The sequence below is a fragment of the Oncorhynchus masou genome, chromosome 29, assembly GCF_036934945.1.
Source record: "Oncorhynchus masou masou isolate Uvic2021 chromosome 29, UVic_Omas_1.1, whole genome shotgun sequence".
NCBI lineage: Eukaryota > Metazoa > Chordata > Actinopteri > Salmoniformes > Salmonidae > Oncorhynchus > Oncorhynchus masou.
The window spans coordinates 12,906,331-12,920,687 of record NC_088240.1 but is presented as its reverse complement, the minus strand read 5'-3'; the positions used below and the strand labels follow the sequence as shown (position 1 = coordinate 12,920,687).

Genomic DNA, 14,357 nt, shown 5'->3' with positions numbered 1-14,357 from the left:
CCTGATGAGACAGCCTACAGGGAGGAGGTGCCAGGTAAATAAATAACCTATCTGTCCTCACATTCCTGTTGTCCAGGAGGGTGGGGGCAGTGTGCAGCGCAATGGTGATTACGTTGTCCATGGATCTGTTGGGGCAGTAGGCAAATTGGAAGGTGGAGTGTGTTGGGGAGGGAGGTGGTGTTGTGGTCTTTGACTAGTCTCTCAAAGCACTTCATGATCCCTTTACACTTGTGTGTATAAGGTAGTAGTTTTGGAATAGTTAGTTAGATTGTTAGTTAGATTAGATTATTTGTTGGTTATTACTGCATTGTTGGAACTAGAAGCACAAGCATTCCGCTACACTCACATTAACATCTGCTAACCATGTGTATGTGACAAACAAATTTGATTTGATTTGTGTCGGGGAGGGAGGTGGTGTTGAAGTCTTTGACTAGTCTCTCAAAGCACTTCATGATGACAGAAGTGAGTGCTACAGATTGGTAGTCATTCAGTTCAGTTCCTTTCCCTTTCTTGGGTACGGGGATGACAGTGAATATCTTGATAACGGCCTGAGCTAGAGAGATGGAAAGTGTCAGAAAACACAACAGCTCGGTGGTCTGCACATGCTCTGAGGGTGCGGCTAAGGATACCGTCTTGGCTGGCAGCATCGCAGGGTTGGCACGTTTGAATGACTTACATTGGTATCCCCATTACCTTTCCTTACTTACGTCCTCTGTGGAGCCGGTAAGCACATAGCTCACGTGGTCCTCAAAGTCTCTCTTCGGCAGCTCAGAGTCGTTATGTTTGAAGCGTGAGAAAAAAGGTGTTTAGCTCGCCCGGTAGGTCGGCATTGGTGTCCGCGACGTGACTGGCTTTCTTTTTGTAATCCGTGATCGTTGGAAGTCCCTACCACAGACGCTTTGTGTCTGACCTGCTGAATTGAACTGTTCTAGCTATACTTGTGTCTCGCCACCCTTGATCGATATGCGTAGGTAGTATTTGTGCTGTTTAAACATACGGCAAAGTGACCGGTGACACATTGTGTTTATAAGCAGCATCTCATCCTTCAGCTTCCCGACAAGGCTGCCATCAATCCAGGTTTTTGGATTTGGGTAAGTTTTAAAAGACACCATTGGTATCATAACAAAGTTTTTTAAATGAATCCGATGACTGAGTCGGCGTATTCATTGATGTTATCCCCAGGAGCGACCCGGAACACGGTCCAGTCCACATGATGACAACAGTCTTGGAGCATGGATTCTGATTGGTCAGACCAGCGGTGTACATACATCCCTCGAATATTTGTTTGTAGCCAGGAAGGAGCAAAATGGAGTTGTGGTCCGATTTTCCAAAAGGAGGACGGAAGAGGGCCTTGTACCTGTGTAGAAAAGACGTGTAGCAGTGGTCAAGCGTGGAGTTTCCGCAAGTTGGATAGTCAATACATTGAAAGTAAATCAGGAGCACAGTTCTCAAATTAATTTTGTTAAAGTCCCCAGAGACAATTAACCTCTTGAAACTCTGGGGGCGCTATTTCATTTTTGGATGAAGAACGTTCCCGTTTTAAACAAGATATTTTGTCACAAAAAGATGCTCGACTATGCATATTTGATAGCTTTGGCAAGTAAACACTCTGAAGTTTCCAGAACTGCAAAGATATTGTCTGTGAGTGCCCCAGAACGTGAGCTTCAGGCAAAACCAAGATGAAACTGCAACCAGGAAATGAGCAGGATTTTTGAGGCTCTGTTTTCCATTGTCTCCTTATATGGCTGTGAATGCGACAGGAATGAGCCTGCCCTATCTATCGTTTCCCCAAGGTGTCTGCAGCATTGTGACGTATTTGTAGGCATATCATTGGAAGATTGACCATAAGAGACTACATTTGCCCGGTGTCCTCCGTCGAAATTGGTGCGTCATTTTCAGCTGCTGGTATTTTTCCATGGGATTCTGAGACGAAAGCAGGCTTCCACGAACGGCATATAAATTAAGAGATATGTGAAAAAACACCTTGAGGATTGATTCTAAACAACGTCTGCCATGTTTCGGTCGATATTATGGAGTTAATTTGGAAAAAGTTTGACGTTTTGGTGACTGAATTTTTGTTTCGTTAGCCAAATATGATGTACAAAACGGAGCGATTTCTCCTACACAAAAATTCTTTCAGGAAAAACTGAACATTTGCTATGTAACTGAGAGTCTCCTCATTGAAAACATCCGAAGTTCTTCAAAGGTAAATGATTTTATTTATTTGGTTATCTGGTTTTTGTGAAAATGTTGCGTGCTAAATGCTATGCAAAATGCTAAGCTAGCTTACAATACTCTTACACAAATGCTTGATTTGCTATGGTTCAAAAGCATATTTTGAAAATCTGAGATGACAGTGTTGTTAAGAAAAGGCTAAGCTTGAGAGCAGGCATATTATTTTCATTTCATTTGCGATTTTCAGAAATTGTTAACGTTGCGTTATGCTAATGAGCCTGAGGCTGTATTCACAATCCCGGATACGGGATGGGTAGTATCAAGAAGTTAACGCTGCCTCCGGGTACGTTGTTTCTAGTTTGTTCAGATGTTTGAGAGCATTTTTGGTTTCAGCTTGGGGAGTGATGTACACAGCCGTGGCAATAATAATCCACATCTTGTGGTAAACTCTCCGGTAGGACTCCCAGGCATCTCACCGAAGAGGCTAGACCATCAAGGAATTCTGGAAGGTGTGATGGACAGTGGAGACAGGAGAAGACAAGTAGGAGGAGGTGACAGTACAGGGGCATCAAAGCTGGGACCGAGAGACTAATAAACAGCTTCTACCTCCAGGACATTAGACTGTGAAACAGTCACCGCTAGCCAGCCTCTACACAGTTCCCTGCCCTGAACCTTAATCACTGTTACTAGCCGGCTACCACCTGGTACTCTACCATGCACTATAGCGATTGCTTTGCCCTATGTACATAGAGTTATTGAACACTGGTCACTTTAATAACACTTAAATACTGTTTACACAGTTTATATGTACAGTCCATTCGGAAAGTATTCAGCCACCATGACTTTTTCCACATTTTGTTACGTTACAGCCTTGTTCTAAAATTGATTAAATCGTTTTCCCCCCTCATCAATCTACATACAATACCCCATAAGGACAAAACAGCATTTTGAAATTGTATCAAAAAACAGAAATATCACATTTGCATAAGTATTCAGACCCTTTATTGTTGAAGAACCTGTGACAGCGATTACAGCCTGGAGTCTTCTGTATTTAGTGAGTTTATCCCACTCTTCTCTGCAGATCCTCTCAAGCTCTGTCAGGTTGCATGGGAAGCGTTGCTGCACAGCTATTTTCAGGTCTCTACAAAGATGTTCGATTGGCTTCAAGTAACGGGATCTGGCCAGGCCACTCAAGAACATTCAGACAAGCCCCGAAGTCATTCCTACGTTGTCTTGGCTGTGCTTAGGGTTGTTGTCCTGTTGGAAGGTGAACCTTTGCCCCAGTCTGAGGTCCTGAGCGCTCTGGATCAGGTTTTCATCAAGGATCTCTCTGTCCTTGGCTCATCTTTCCCTCAATCCTGACTAGTCTTCCAGTCCCTACCGCTGAAAAACAATCCCACAGCATGATGCTGCCACCACCATGCTTCACCGTAGGGATGGTGCCAGGTTTCCTCCAGACATGCCACTTGGCATTCAAACCAAATAGTTCAATCTTGGTTTCCTCAGATCAGAGAATCTTGTTTCTCATGGTCTGAGAGTCCTTTAGGTGCCTTTTGGCAAACTGTAGTGCCTTTAGGTGCCTTTTGGCAAACTGTAGTGCCTTTTACTGAGGAGGGTCTTCTGTCTGGCCAATCTACCATAAAGGCCTGATTGGTGGAGTGCTGCAGAGATGGCGGTCCTTCTGGAAGGTTCTCCCATTTCCACAGAGGTACTCTGAAGCTCTGTCAGAGTAACCATTGAGTTGCTCAGCTTGGCCGGGCGGCCAGATCTAGGAAGAGTCTGGCCGCCTGGCATTAAAGGTCACTGTGTTCTTGGGGACATTTAATGCTGCAGAAATGTTTTGGTACCCTTCCCCAGATCTATGCCTCGACACAATCCTATCTCTGAGCTCTACGGACAATTCCTTCAAACTCATGGCTTGGTTTTTGCTCTGACATACACTGTCAACTGTGGGACCTTATATAGACAGGCGTGTGCCTTTCCAAATCATGTCCAATTAATTGAATTTACCACAGGTGGATTCCAATCAAGTTGTAGAAACATCTCAAGGATGATCAATGCAAACAGGATGCACTAATCTCTATTTCGAGTCTCATAGCAAAGGGTCTGAATACTTATATGAATATGGCATCTCAGTTTTTTATTTTTAACACCTTTGCAAAAAATTATAAAAGCTGTTTTCACTTTGTGATTATGGTGTTTTGTGTCTAGATTCATGACGATTAAAATAAAAAAAATCATCCATATTTGGAACAGGGCTGTTACATAACAAAATGTGGAAAAAGTCAAGGTTCTGAATACTTCCCTAAGGCTCTGTATAAGCAGTGGCGGAACACGCAGATACAACATTGTATATATATATATATTTATTTTTTTCCGGTATTGAAAATCATACCGGCCCTATTTCAAAATACATCAGTATACAGTATATCACCAAGCCTAACGCATACTCTCCTGTAATATCACACATTACATAATATATACATTACACCAACCTGACACTAATGCTTTCATCTCCTGCTATCTATTAGTTCCAATTACAGAGGTGACTGAGAAGTGAGGTTTTGAAACCCTGGGGGTCCAACTAATAAAAGTTCACACCCCTGGTGAATGTCTGGTCTGGTCAGAGTCTAACTAACCACCATCTACCATATAACCAAAAAGAGACCACTCGGCGACACGTCTGTCCAATCATCCATTACAACTGGCTCAGTTGGTAGAACATTTTCTCTTTTCTTTTATTTCTATTTTCTTTTTTATTTGACCTTTACTTTACTAGGCAAGTCAGTTAAGAACAAATTCTTATTTTCAATGACGGCCTAGGAACAGTGGGTTAACTGCCTGTTCAGGGGCAGAATGACAGATGATGATTGTACCTTGTCAGCTCGGGGATTTGAACTTGCAACCTTTCGGTTACTAGTCCAACGCTCTAACCACTAGGCTACCCTGCCGCCCCAAGCGCTTGCAACGCCAAGGATCCTGGGTAAGCACGCGGTAAGTGGCTTTGGATAAAACCATCTGCTAAACGGCATATATTATCACTGATAACCTTCTGTCCACGGAGGTAGACAAACATGCCTCCCCCTCCTCTTCCCAACCTACACTCATCTCGTCTAAAATGTCAACGCATTTCAATTAAAAGGGGGCCGGCTGACAGATGTAATTTGCCATATTCAAATTCCACCTGCCTCCGAGAAGGAAGACAACATAATGGGAGGCAGGCTTTTTCTTGGAATCCTCCCATGCCAGGGATGAGGAGAGGGATGGAAGGAAGAGATACATAAATATCACCTGGCCCACATGAAAGGCCAGCAGCATCAATGGAATAAGATAGTCAAAGGCTGGTGTCAATCAGGAGGGAGAGAGAACGGGGAATATTCATAAAGATGGTGTGCTAATAGCAGAGGAAGAGTGAGGGTCTAATTATCCATCTGTCCATCTATCAATACATTTTTACCTTTATTTAACTAGGCAAGTCAGTTAAGAACAAATTCTTATTTTCAATGACGGCCTAGGAACAGTGGGTTAACTGCCTTTTCAGGGGCAGAACGACAGATTTGTACCTTGTCACCTTCCGGGTTACTAGTCCAACACTCTAACCACTAGGCTACCCTGCCGCCCCAATACATCTGTCCATCTATCAATACATCCGTCCATCTATCAAAAACTAAAAACTAAGTGAGAAATAGGCATTGGTCTGAAGCTAAAAAAGGAAGGAAATTCACGAGCCCCACAATGACTACTTCATCCATGTTCTTTGTTTTTAGCATACTGCTTTGACTTACTATAGTAGCTATTTTTTATTTTATTTATTTCACCAGGTAGGCAAGTTGAGAACAAGTTCTCATTTACAATTGCGACCTGGTCTACAATTCCTATGTTGGTCTATGTCAGGCTTTCCCAAACTCGGTCCTCGGGTCCCAAAGGGGTGAACGTTTTTGTTTTGTCCTTTGCACTGCAAACAGTATTCAGATAATCAACTAATCATCAAGCTTTGGTAATTTGAATCAGCTGGGTAGTGCTAGGGCAAAAAATAATAATAGGTGCACCCCTTGGTGTCCTGAGGACTGAGTTTGGGAAACGCTGGTCTATGCTATGTTTAAGAAAGTTTGAGTCCTAAGCACCCTGCATACACATTTTTTTTTGGCTTCAGACCAATGCCTTCTCACGTAAAACTTTGTTTATATTTTATTTTAAAATGTCCACGGTTTTTACCCCGGACTGTGATTTTCTGTTGAAAGGTGCATTATACAACATTTCCACATGCGTAGGCTGACTTTGTTTTAGCATCCAAAAGTCTGTCCTTGGCAGTACTGTTGTAATCTTTACTTCAGCCTCTGTCAGAAGGTCTGTGTTGTAATCTTTACTTCAGCCTCTGTCAGAAGGTCTGTGTTGTAATCTTTACTTCAGCCTTGTCAAAAGGTCTGTGTTGTAATCTTTACTTCAGCCTCTGTCAGAAGGTCTGTGTTGTAATCTTTACTTCAGCCTTGTCAAAAGGTCTGTGTTGTAATCTTTACTTCAGCCTCTGTCAGAAGGTCTGTGTTGTAATCTTTACTTCAGCCTTGTCAAAAGGTCTGTGTTGTAATCTTTACTTCAGCCTTGTCAAAAGGTCTGTGTTGTAATCTTTACTTCAGCCTCTGTCAGAAGGTCTGTGTTGTAATCTTTACTTCAGCCTCTGTCAGAAGGTCTGTGTTGTAATCTTTACTTCAGCCTCTGTCAAAAGGTCTGTGTTGTAATCTTTACTTCAGCCTCTGTCAAAAGGTCTGTGTTGTAATCTTTACTTCAGCCTCTGTCAGAAGGTCTGTGTTGTAATCTTTACTTCAGCCTCTGTCAAAAGGTCTGTGTTGTAATCTTTACTTCAGCCTTGTCAAAAGGTCTGTGTTGTAATCTTTACTTCAGCCTCTGTCAGAAGGTCTGTGTCGTAATCTTTACTTCAGCCTCTGTCAAAAGGTCTGTGTTGTAATCTTTACTTCAGCCTCTGTCAAAAGGTCTGTGTTGTAATCTTTACTTCAGCCTCTGTCAGAAGGTCTGTGTTGTAATCTTTACTTCAGCCTTGTCAAAAGGTCTGTGTTGTAATCTTTACTTCAGCCTCTGTCAGAAGGTCTGTGTTGTAATCTTTACTTCAGCCTTGTCAAAAGGTCTGTGTTGTAATCTTTACTTCAGCCTCTGTCAGAAGGTCTGTGTTGTAATCTTTACTTCAGCCTCTGTCAAAAGGTCTGTGTTGTAATCTTTACTTCAGCCTCTGTCAAAAGGTCTGTGTTGTAATCTTTACTTCAGCCTCTGTCAGAAGGTCTGTGTTGTAATCTTTACTTCAGCCTCTGTCAAAAGGTCTGTGTTGTAATCTTTACTTCAGCCTTGTCAAAAGGTCTGTGTTGTAATCTTTACTTCAGCCTCTGTCAGAAGGTCTGTGTCGTAATCTTTACTTCAGCCTCTGTCAAAAGGTCTGTGTTGTAATCTTTACTTCAGCCTCTGTCAAAAGGTCTGTGTTGTAATCTTTACTTCAGCCTCTGTCAGAAGGTCTGTGTTGTAATCTTTACTTCAGCCTCTGTCAAAAGGTCTGGGGCCCCATTTATAACTGTTATACTGCGCACTTGCAAAACTATTGAGATGTATAAAAACTTGGCGCATGCCATACATACACATGTTTTCCATTCTAAAATCAGATCCGCCCTGAAACTGTGCGTGTGAACAATCATTATTACTCCACATCATTCCCCATTATTGATGACAATCACACCCTTATTTGCTATATACTTTGAAAGCATTGGAAATAGGCCGAGGCAGTTTCTAAAAGAAATAGCAATGGCGAACTTGATCAAATGTCTTTGGAGGTTTGATGGCAGAATGTTAAACTTTTGCAGGTACATTTGCGGTTGGCCTCGGGTTATCTGACAGACAAAAAAGCATCTGAAAAACAATTGCAAATTGATGTGGACCTGTGAACAGACGGTTTGATCGTTTGTAAGGGCCTAAAGTTTCGCATTTACTTTTTCTCAAACATATATGCTGCACCTTACCCACGAATTCTGAAACATTGTCCATTTACAGTGGTAACCTACACACTTCAATGCAAAATATCAACTGTCTGTTCACCTGTAAAATTCTACTCCGTTATAAACCACGCTACCTATCTTATTTATAGAGAAAAATACTTGAAATAAATACTTTAATCTAATAGGCCTAATTAAATGGTAGATGTGTCTGGTAATTTGTTGTAGTATACATTGGGAATATGCCAGAACATATTAGGAATTTATTCTGCAAAGGTTATGAAAATATGTATTATGTTTACAAATGAAATATTTTCTACAAGAAATTAGAAATGACAGTATTCTGACATACAGAAAGAAACAGTCTACAATTATCCGTTCTATCGTTAATAAACTGTGGTCCAGATCGGATGGCCTAGAGCAAAATGCTTGAAAAACTTAACTATTTACTACTGTGAAATGGGTACAATGAAATGAGAGACGGGAAGAATGGTATCTGAACTTGTTGAAGGCCTATAGGCTACCTCGTGTGAAGGATTATTCTGCAATGATGGAATAACATAGCCTCGGAAATAGATGCCTATTTCTAATTATTTTAGAACATAAAAGAAAATAAAGTGATGTTCTCTCTTCTCACTATGGCAAACAATTGCATTTTGTTATTAACCTGTTATTGGATATGAACAAACGTGTCCATCTTAACCCCCATCTGCACAAAATACTAGACTACTGGCCTGGTTGCAATGCAATACTTAAACCACTAGAAACTGTGTGTGCGCATAGAGTTTGAAATTCCCAGTGAAGCAAACCACCCATCTAAATGGCAATCAGAAATGTAATGGTCATTCAAAGACAGAACTTTGTCTGGGGGGGAAAATGAAATAACAGAAAATGATTGCCTTCTGCCAGATTGTCAGCTCAAAGAACAGTACAATAATACACTCCAATCACAGCCGAGTGCTCTGAAGGGTCATTAACATGCATATACGAATATCCATACATTTCACAGCCTGGGTAATAAACATAGAAATACCAATTTCATAGCCTGGGTGGATGTTATTTTTCTCTAGACGTACCTGGGTTTACTGCCCACTCTGTCATGAGAAACCACAGTAGATGTCTGGACAGCAGTTGTTCAGTGTAGGTGTGTGTGTGTCCACTTGTGTGCATGTGAACGTGTGTGTGTGTGTGTGTGTGTGTGTGTGTGTGTGTGTGTGTGTGGTGTGTGTGTCACATACAGGCACAATGACAGAGGTGTTACAGGTTTGATATATTCTCCTCTGTGCAGTCATACCAGCCATAGGATAACACCAATTAGAACAGGGATACAATTCCAGAGAAAACATCAATTAGAACACTACAGTCATACCAGCCATAGGATAACACATCAATTAGAACACTACAGTCATAGAACACTACCAGTCATAGGCCAGTCATAGGATCAATTAGGATAACAGTCATAGGATAACACATCAATTAGAACACTACAGTCATACCAGCCATAGGATAACATCAATTAGAACACTACAGTCATACCAGCCATAGGATAACACATCAATTAGAACACTACAGTCATACCAGTCATAGGATAACACATCAATTAGGATACCAGCCATAGGATAACATCAATTAGAACACTACAGTCATACCAGCTGTAGGATAACACATCAATTAGAACACTACAGTCATACCAGCCATAGGATAACACATCAATTAGAACACTACAGTCATACCAGCCATAGGATAACACATCAATTAGAACACTACAGTCATACCAGCTGTAGGATAACATCAATTAGAACAGGGATACAATTCCAGAGAAAAAAAAAGAGCGAGGAGAAGAGAGTAAGAAAGCCAGAACTGTTATGAAAAGTATATTAGTTCAATTCATCACAGCAAAGTGATGGAATATTACACAAGGCTATTTCATAGATCTAGTCTTCTATTACACACACACAACCTATAATACTTAGCTACCAGTGCCAGTCTACCTTCTCATAGTTCTGCACTACATATATTTGTTATAGCACACAGATCATACTCAGAAGTGGGAGTGTCTCCCGTACCTGCTTCATGTAGGCGTAGCACATTGTCTCAGCGACGCGTTTGCCCTCGTCGTAGCAGGCCCGGGGGCCGATGGGGTTCACATGACCCCAGTACTCCTCATTCTGGGGGTGCACTTCTGGGTCTGGGGGGGACAGACATAAATACAGGTGTAAGTCACCAGGAATACAGTCACCTGTTATTTATGATGTCAAATCCACTGAAACACAATCCTCCCATTAGTAGTCGTTGTTCAGGATGAAAAATAAAGAAGTAATTATTGCAACAAGCTCAAATGTATCTGACATAAACAGTGAACAGGATCGATATGATTGAAGGGCATGCGTAGGGAAACTAAGTTGCACACACTCACACGTACGCAAGCATGTATACAGTTGAAGTCGGAAGTTTACATACACCTTAGCCAAATACATTTAAACTCAGTTTTTCACAATTACTGACATGTAACCCTAATAAAATTTCCCTGTCAGTTAGGATCACCACTTTATTTTAAGAATGTAAAATGTCAGAATAATAGTAGAGAAGTATTTCTTTCAGCTTTTATTTCTTTCATCACATTCCCAGTGGGGCAGAATTTTACATACACTCAATTAGTATTTGGTAGCATTGCATTTAAATTGTTTAACTTCTGTCAACTTTTCGGGTAGCCTTCCACAAGCTTCCCACAATAAGTTGGGTGAATTTTGGCCCATTCCTCCTGACAGAGCTGGTGTAACTGAGTCAGGTTTGTAGGCCTCCTTGCTCGCACACCCTGTTCAGTTTTGCCCACATATTTTCTAAAGAATTGAGGTCAGGGCTTTGTGATGGCCACTCCAATATCTTGACTTTGTTGTCCTTAGGTCATTTTGCCACAACTTTGGAAGTATGCTTGGGGTCATTGTTCATTTGGAAGACCCATCTACGACCAAGCTTTCACTTCCTGACTGATATCTTGAGATGTTGCTATAATATATCCATATAACTTTCCCTCCACATGATGCCATCTATTTTGTGAAGTGCACCAGTCCGTCCTGCAGCAAAGTACCCCCACAACATGATGCTGCCACACCCGTTCTTCACGGGTGGCATGGTGTTCCTCGGCTTGTAAGCCTCCCCCTCTTTGCTCCGAACATAACGATGGTCATTATGGACAAACAGTTCTATTTTTGTTTCATCAGACCAGAGGACATTTCTCCAAAAAGTATGATCTTTGTCCCCATGTGAAGTTGCAAACTGTAGTCTGGGTTTTTTATGGAGGATTTAGAGCGGTGGCTTCTTCCTTGCTGAGTGGCCTTTCAGGTTATTATTATTATTTCTAATTTTAACTTTATTTTACTAGGCACTGAGTTTGAAGGTAGGCCTTGAAATACATCCACAGGTACACCTCCAATTGACTCAAATAATGTCAATTAGCCTATCAGAAGCTTCTAAAGCAATGACATCATTTTTTTTTCTTCTCCAAGCTGTTTAAAGGCACAGTCAACTTAGTGTATGTAAACTTCTGATACACTGGAATTGTGATACAGTGAATTATAAGTGAAATAATCTGTCTGTTGTTGGAAAAATGACTTGTGTCATGCACAAAGTAGATGTCTTACCCGACCTGCCAAAACTATAGTGTGTTAACAGCGTACGTCAACTTCCGACTTCTACTGTACATACACAAAGTTAAGTGGGCGTAGTCGAGTGTGTTGTGCTCTCTGGCTTTGACAGCAGCCCTACAGCTGGCCTGTTCATTAGTTCAACACTGTGGGGAGCATGTGCTGAACACAGCTGACCTTTCTCATTACAACAAAACCTAACACACCATATATACCATATACTGGGGTATTTGGAAATAGCCACGGGAAGGTTTTTCAATACCATCAAAACTATTTTATAGATATAAATATTTGTAGCCACCTTTTAAAGTAAATACATGCAGTAAACTGTGCAATACGTTAGGAGACAAAGAAGATTGTGTTTTTCATTTCACCTGTCACATCATTGTTCATAATGAAGCGTACTGGTAGACTCCAGTCACATAGTGTTTGTTTTACAAGCACACAACGAGAGACCGGAGCCTTGCTAGTCACTCACTGTTGTGCAACACTTGGCATGTGATCTAGTTACAGTATAGAGTTCACAACTTAATGTTTGCCAGCTAGATATCATAATTCATTATTATAACTCTGGTACCCCAGGGAAGGCTCACACGAACGCATGCATGCGTGCAATGCGGTTATTGGTTCCTCAGAGCACTGTTGTCTTTATCCAGAGGCGTGGTGAGCAGAGTTGAGGACAGTTACAAAGGAATACCACACAAAACAAACAATAACAGCTGCAACAGCTTCTTCTTTCCTGTTACTGTTGTGGCTAAAACTACTGAACTGTAGGAAGACAAAACAACGCTCATTTGCATAAGAAAGCGACATGTTGGCAAAGCTTTAACTAAGGTTTGAGGGGATTCACAGTCATAGCTCCATGAAACACCCAGTCCTCCAGGCCTAGCATTGCTGTTAGCGCTTTCTGTCAACAGTCGGCACCAGTAGAGGAGGCTACTGTAGTGGTGGTGCGATAAAGGTCTGTCTCGCTAGGGTAGCCTATCACCTCTAGCTTCACATAAATCATTAATAAAGGGGTCCGGGCAGCGTACCTAAGCCTAGAGATCAATAAAGGAGGCAGGCTGAAGGCTCTGGCAATTAGCAGTAAACTATGTAGGCAATGGGCTCATGTCAGCCACTCGCATAGTCGACTTCGGGTGGTAGACAGAGAGAGAAGGAAATAGAGTGAGAAAGAGAGTGCATCGGAAGATTGACTAAAGTGATCATTGTCTTTGTGTGTGCGTGTACTGTATGCTCATTGGTGCATACATGCGTATGAATTCAGGGTGTTTATGGAGATAGCTGGTAGCTTGGAGACCCTGAGGACCTTGATCCGGCCAGGAGTGGACAGCAGCCCAGCCCAGACACATTATCCTCCCTCCCCCAGAGACATCCCGCTGACCTGTGGCTGAACCTCAACTAGCCACAACAACAACACCAGTTGTCTGTACACAGAACACCAGTTGTCTGTACACAGAACACCAGTTGTCAGTACACAGAACACCAGCGGTCAGTACACAGAACACCAGCGGTCTGTACACAGAACACCAGCGGTCTGTACACAGAACACCAGCGGTCTGTACACAGAACACCAGCGGTCTGTACACAGAACACCAGCGGTCTGTACACAGAACACCAGCGGTCTGTACACAGAACACCAGCGGTCTGTACACAGAACACCAGCTGTCTGTACACAGAACACCAGCTGTCTGTACACAGAACACCAGTTGTCTGTACACAGAACACCAGTTGTCTGTACACAGAACACCAGTTGTCAGTACACAGAACACCAGTTGTCAGTACACAGAACACCAGTTGTCTGTACACAGAACACCAGTTGTCTGTACACACAGAACACCAGTTGTCTGTACACAGAACACCAGTTGTCTGTACACAGAACACCAGTTGTCTGTACACAGAACACCAGTTGTCTGTACACAGAACACCAGTTGTCTGTACACAGAACACCAGTTGTCTGTACACAGAACACCAGTTGTCTGTACACAGAACACCAGTTGTCTGTACACAGAACACCAGTTGTCTGTACACAGAACACCAGTTGTCTGTACACAGAACACCAGTTGTCTGTACACAGAACACCAGTTGTCTGTACACAGAACACCAGTTGTCTGTACACAGAACACCAGTTGTCTGTACACAGAACACCAGTTGTCTGTACACAGAACACCAGTTGTCTGTACACAGAACACCAGTTGTCAGTACACAGAACACCAGTTGTCAGTACACAGAACACCAGTTGTCAGTACACAGAACACCAGTTGTCTACACAGTACACAGAACACCAGTTGTCTGTACACAGAACACCAGTTGTCTGTACACAGAACACCAGTTGTCTGTACACAGAACACCAGTTGTCTGTACACAGAACACCAGTTGTCTGTACACAGAACACCAGTTGTCTGTACACAGAACACCAGTTGTCTGTACACAGAACACCAGTTGTCTGTACACAGAACACCAGTTGTCTGTACACAGAACACCAGTTGTCTGTACACAGAACACCAGTTGTCTGTACACAGAACACCAGTTGTCTGTACACAGAACA

The 14,357-nt window shown here is 42.2% G+C and overlaps 1 protein-coding gene across 1 annotated transcript in view; it reads right to left on the bottom strand.

The window, feature by feature from the left end:
- The window catches only part of uxs1 (UDP-glucuronate decarboxylase 1), a 98,862-nt gene that overhangs the window by 38,219 nt on the left and 46,286 nt on the right, over positions 1–14,357 (bottom strand). Inside the window, exon 9 of the mRNA XM_064944050.1 lies at positions 10,232–10,353. Within this exon, the coding sequence (XP_064800122.1) occupies positions 10,232–10,353 (122 nt within the window). The remainder of the gene's footprint in view (positions 1–10,231; positions 10,354–14,357) is intronic.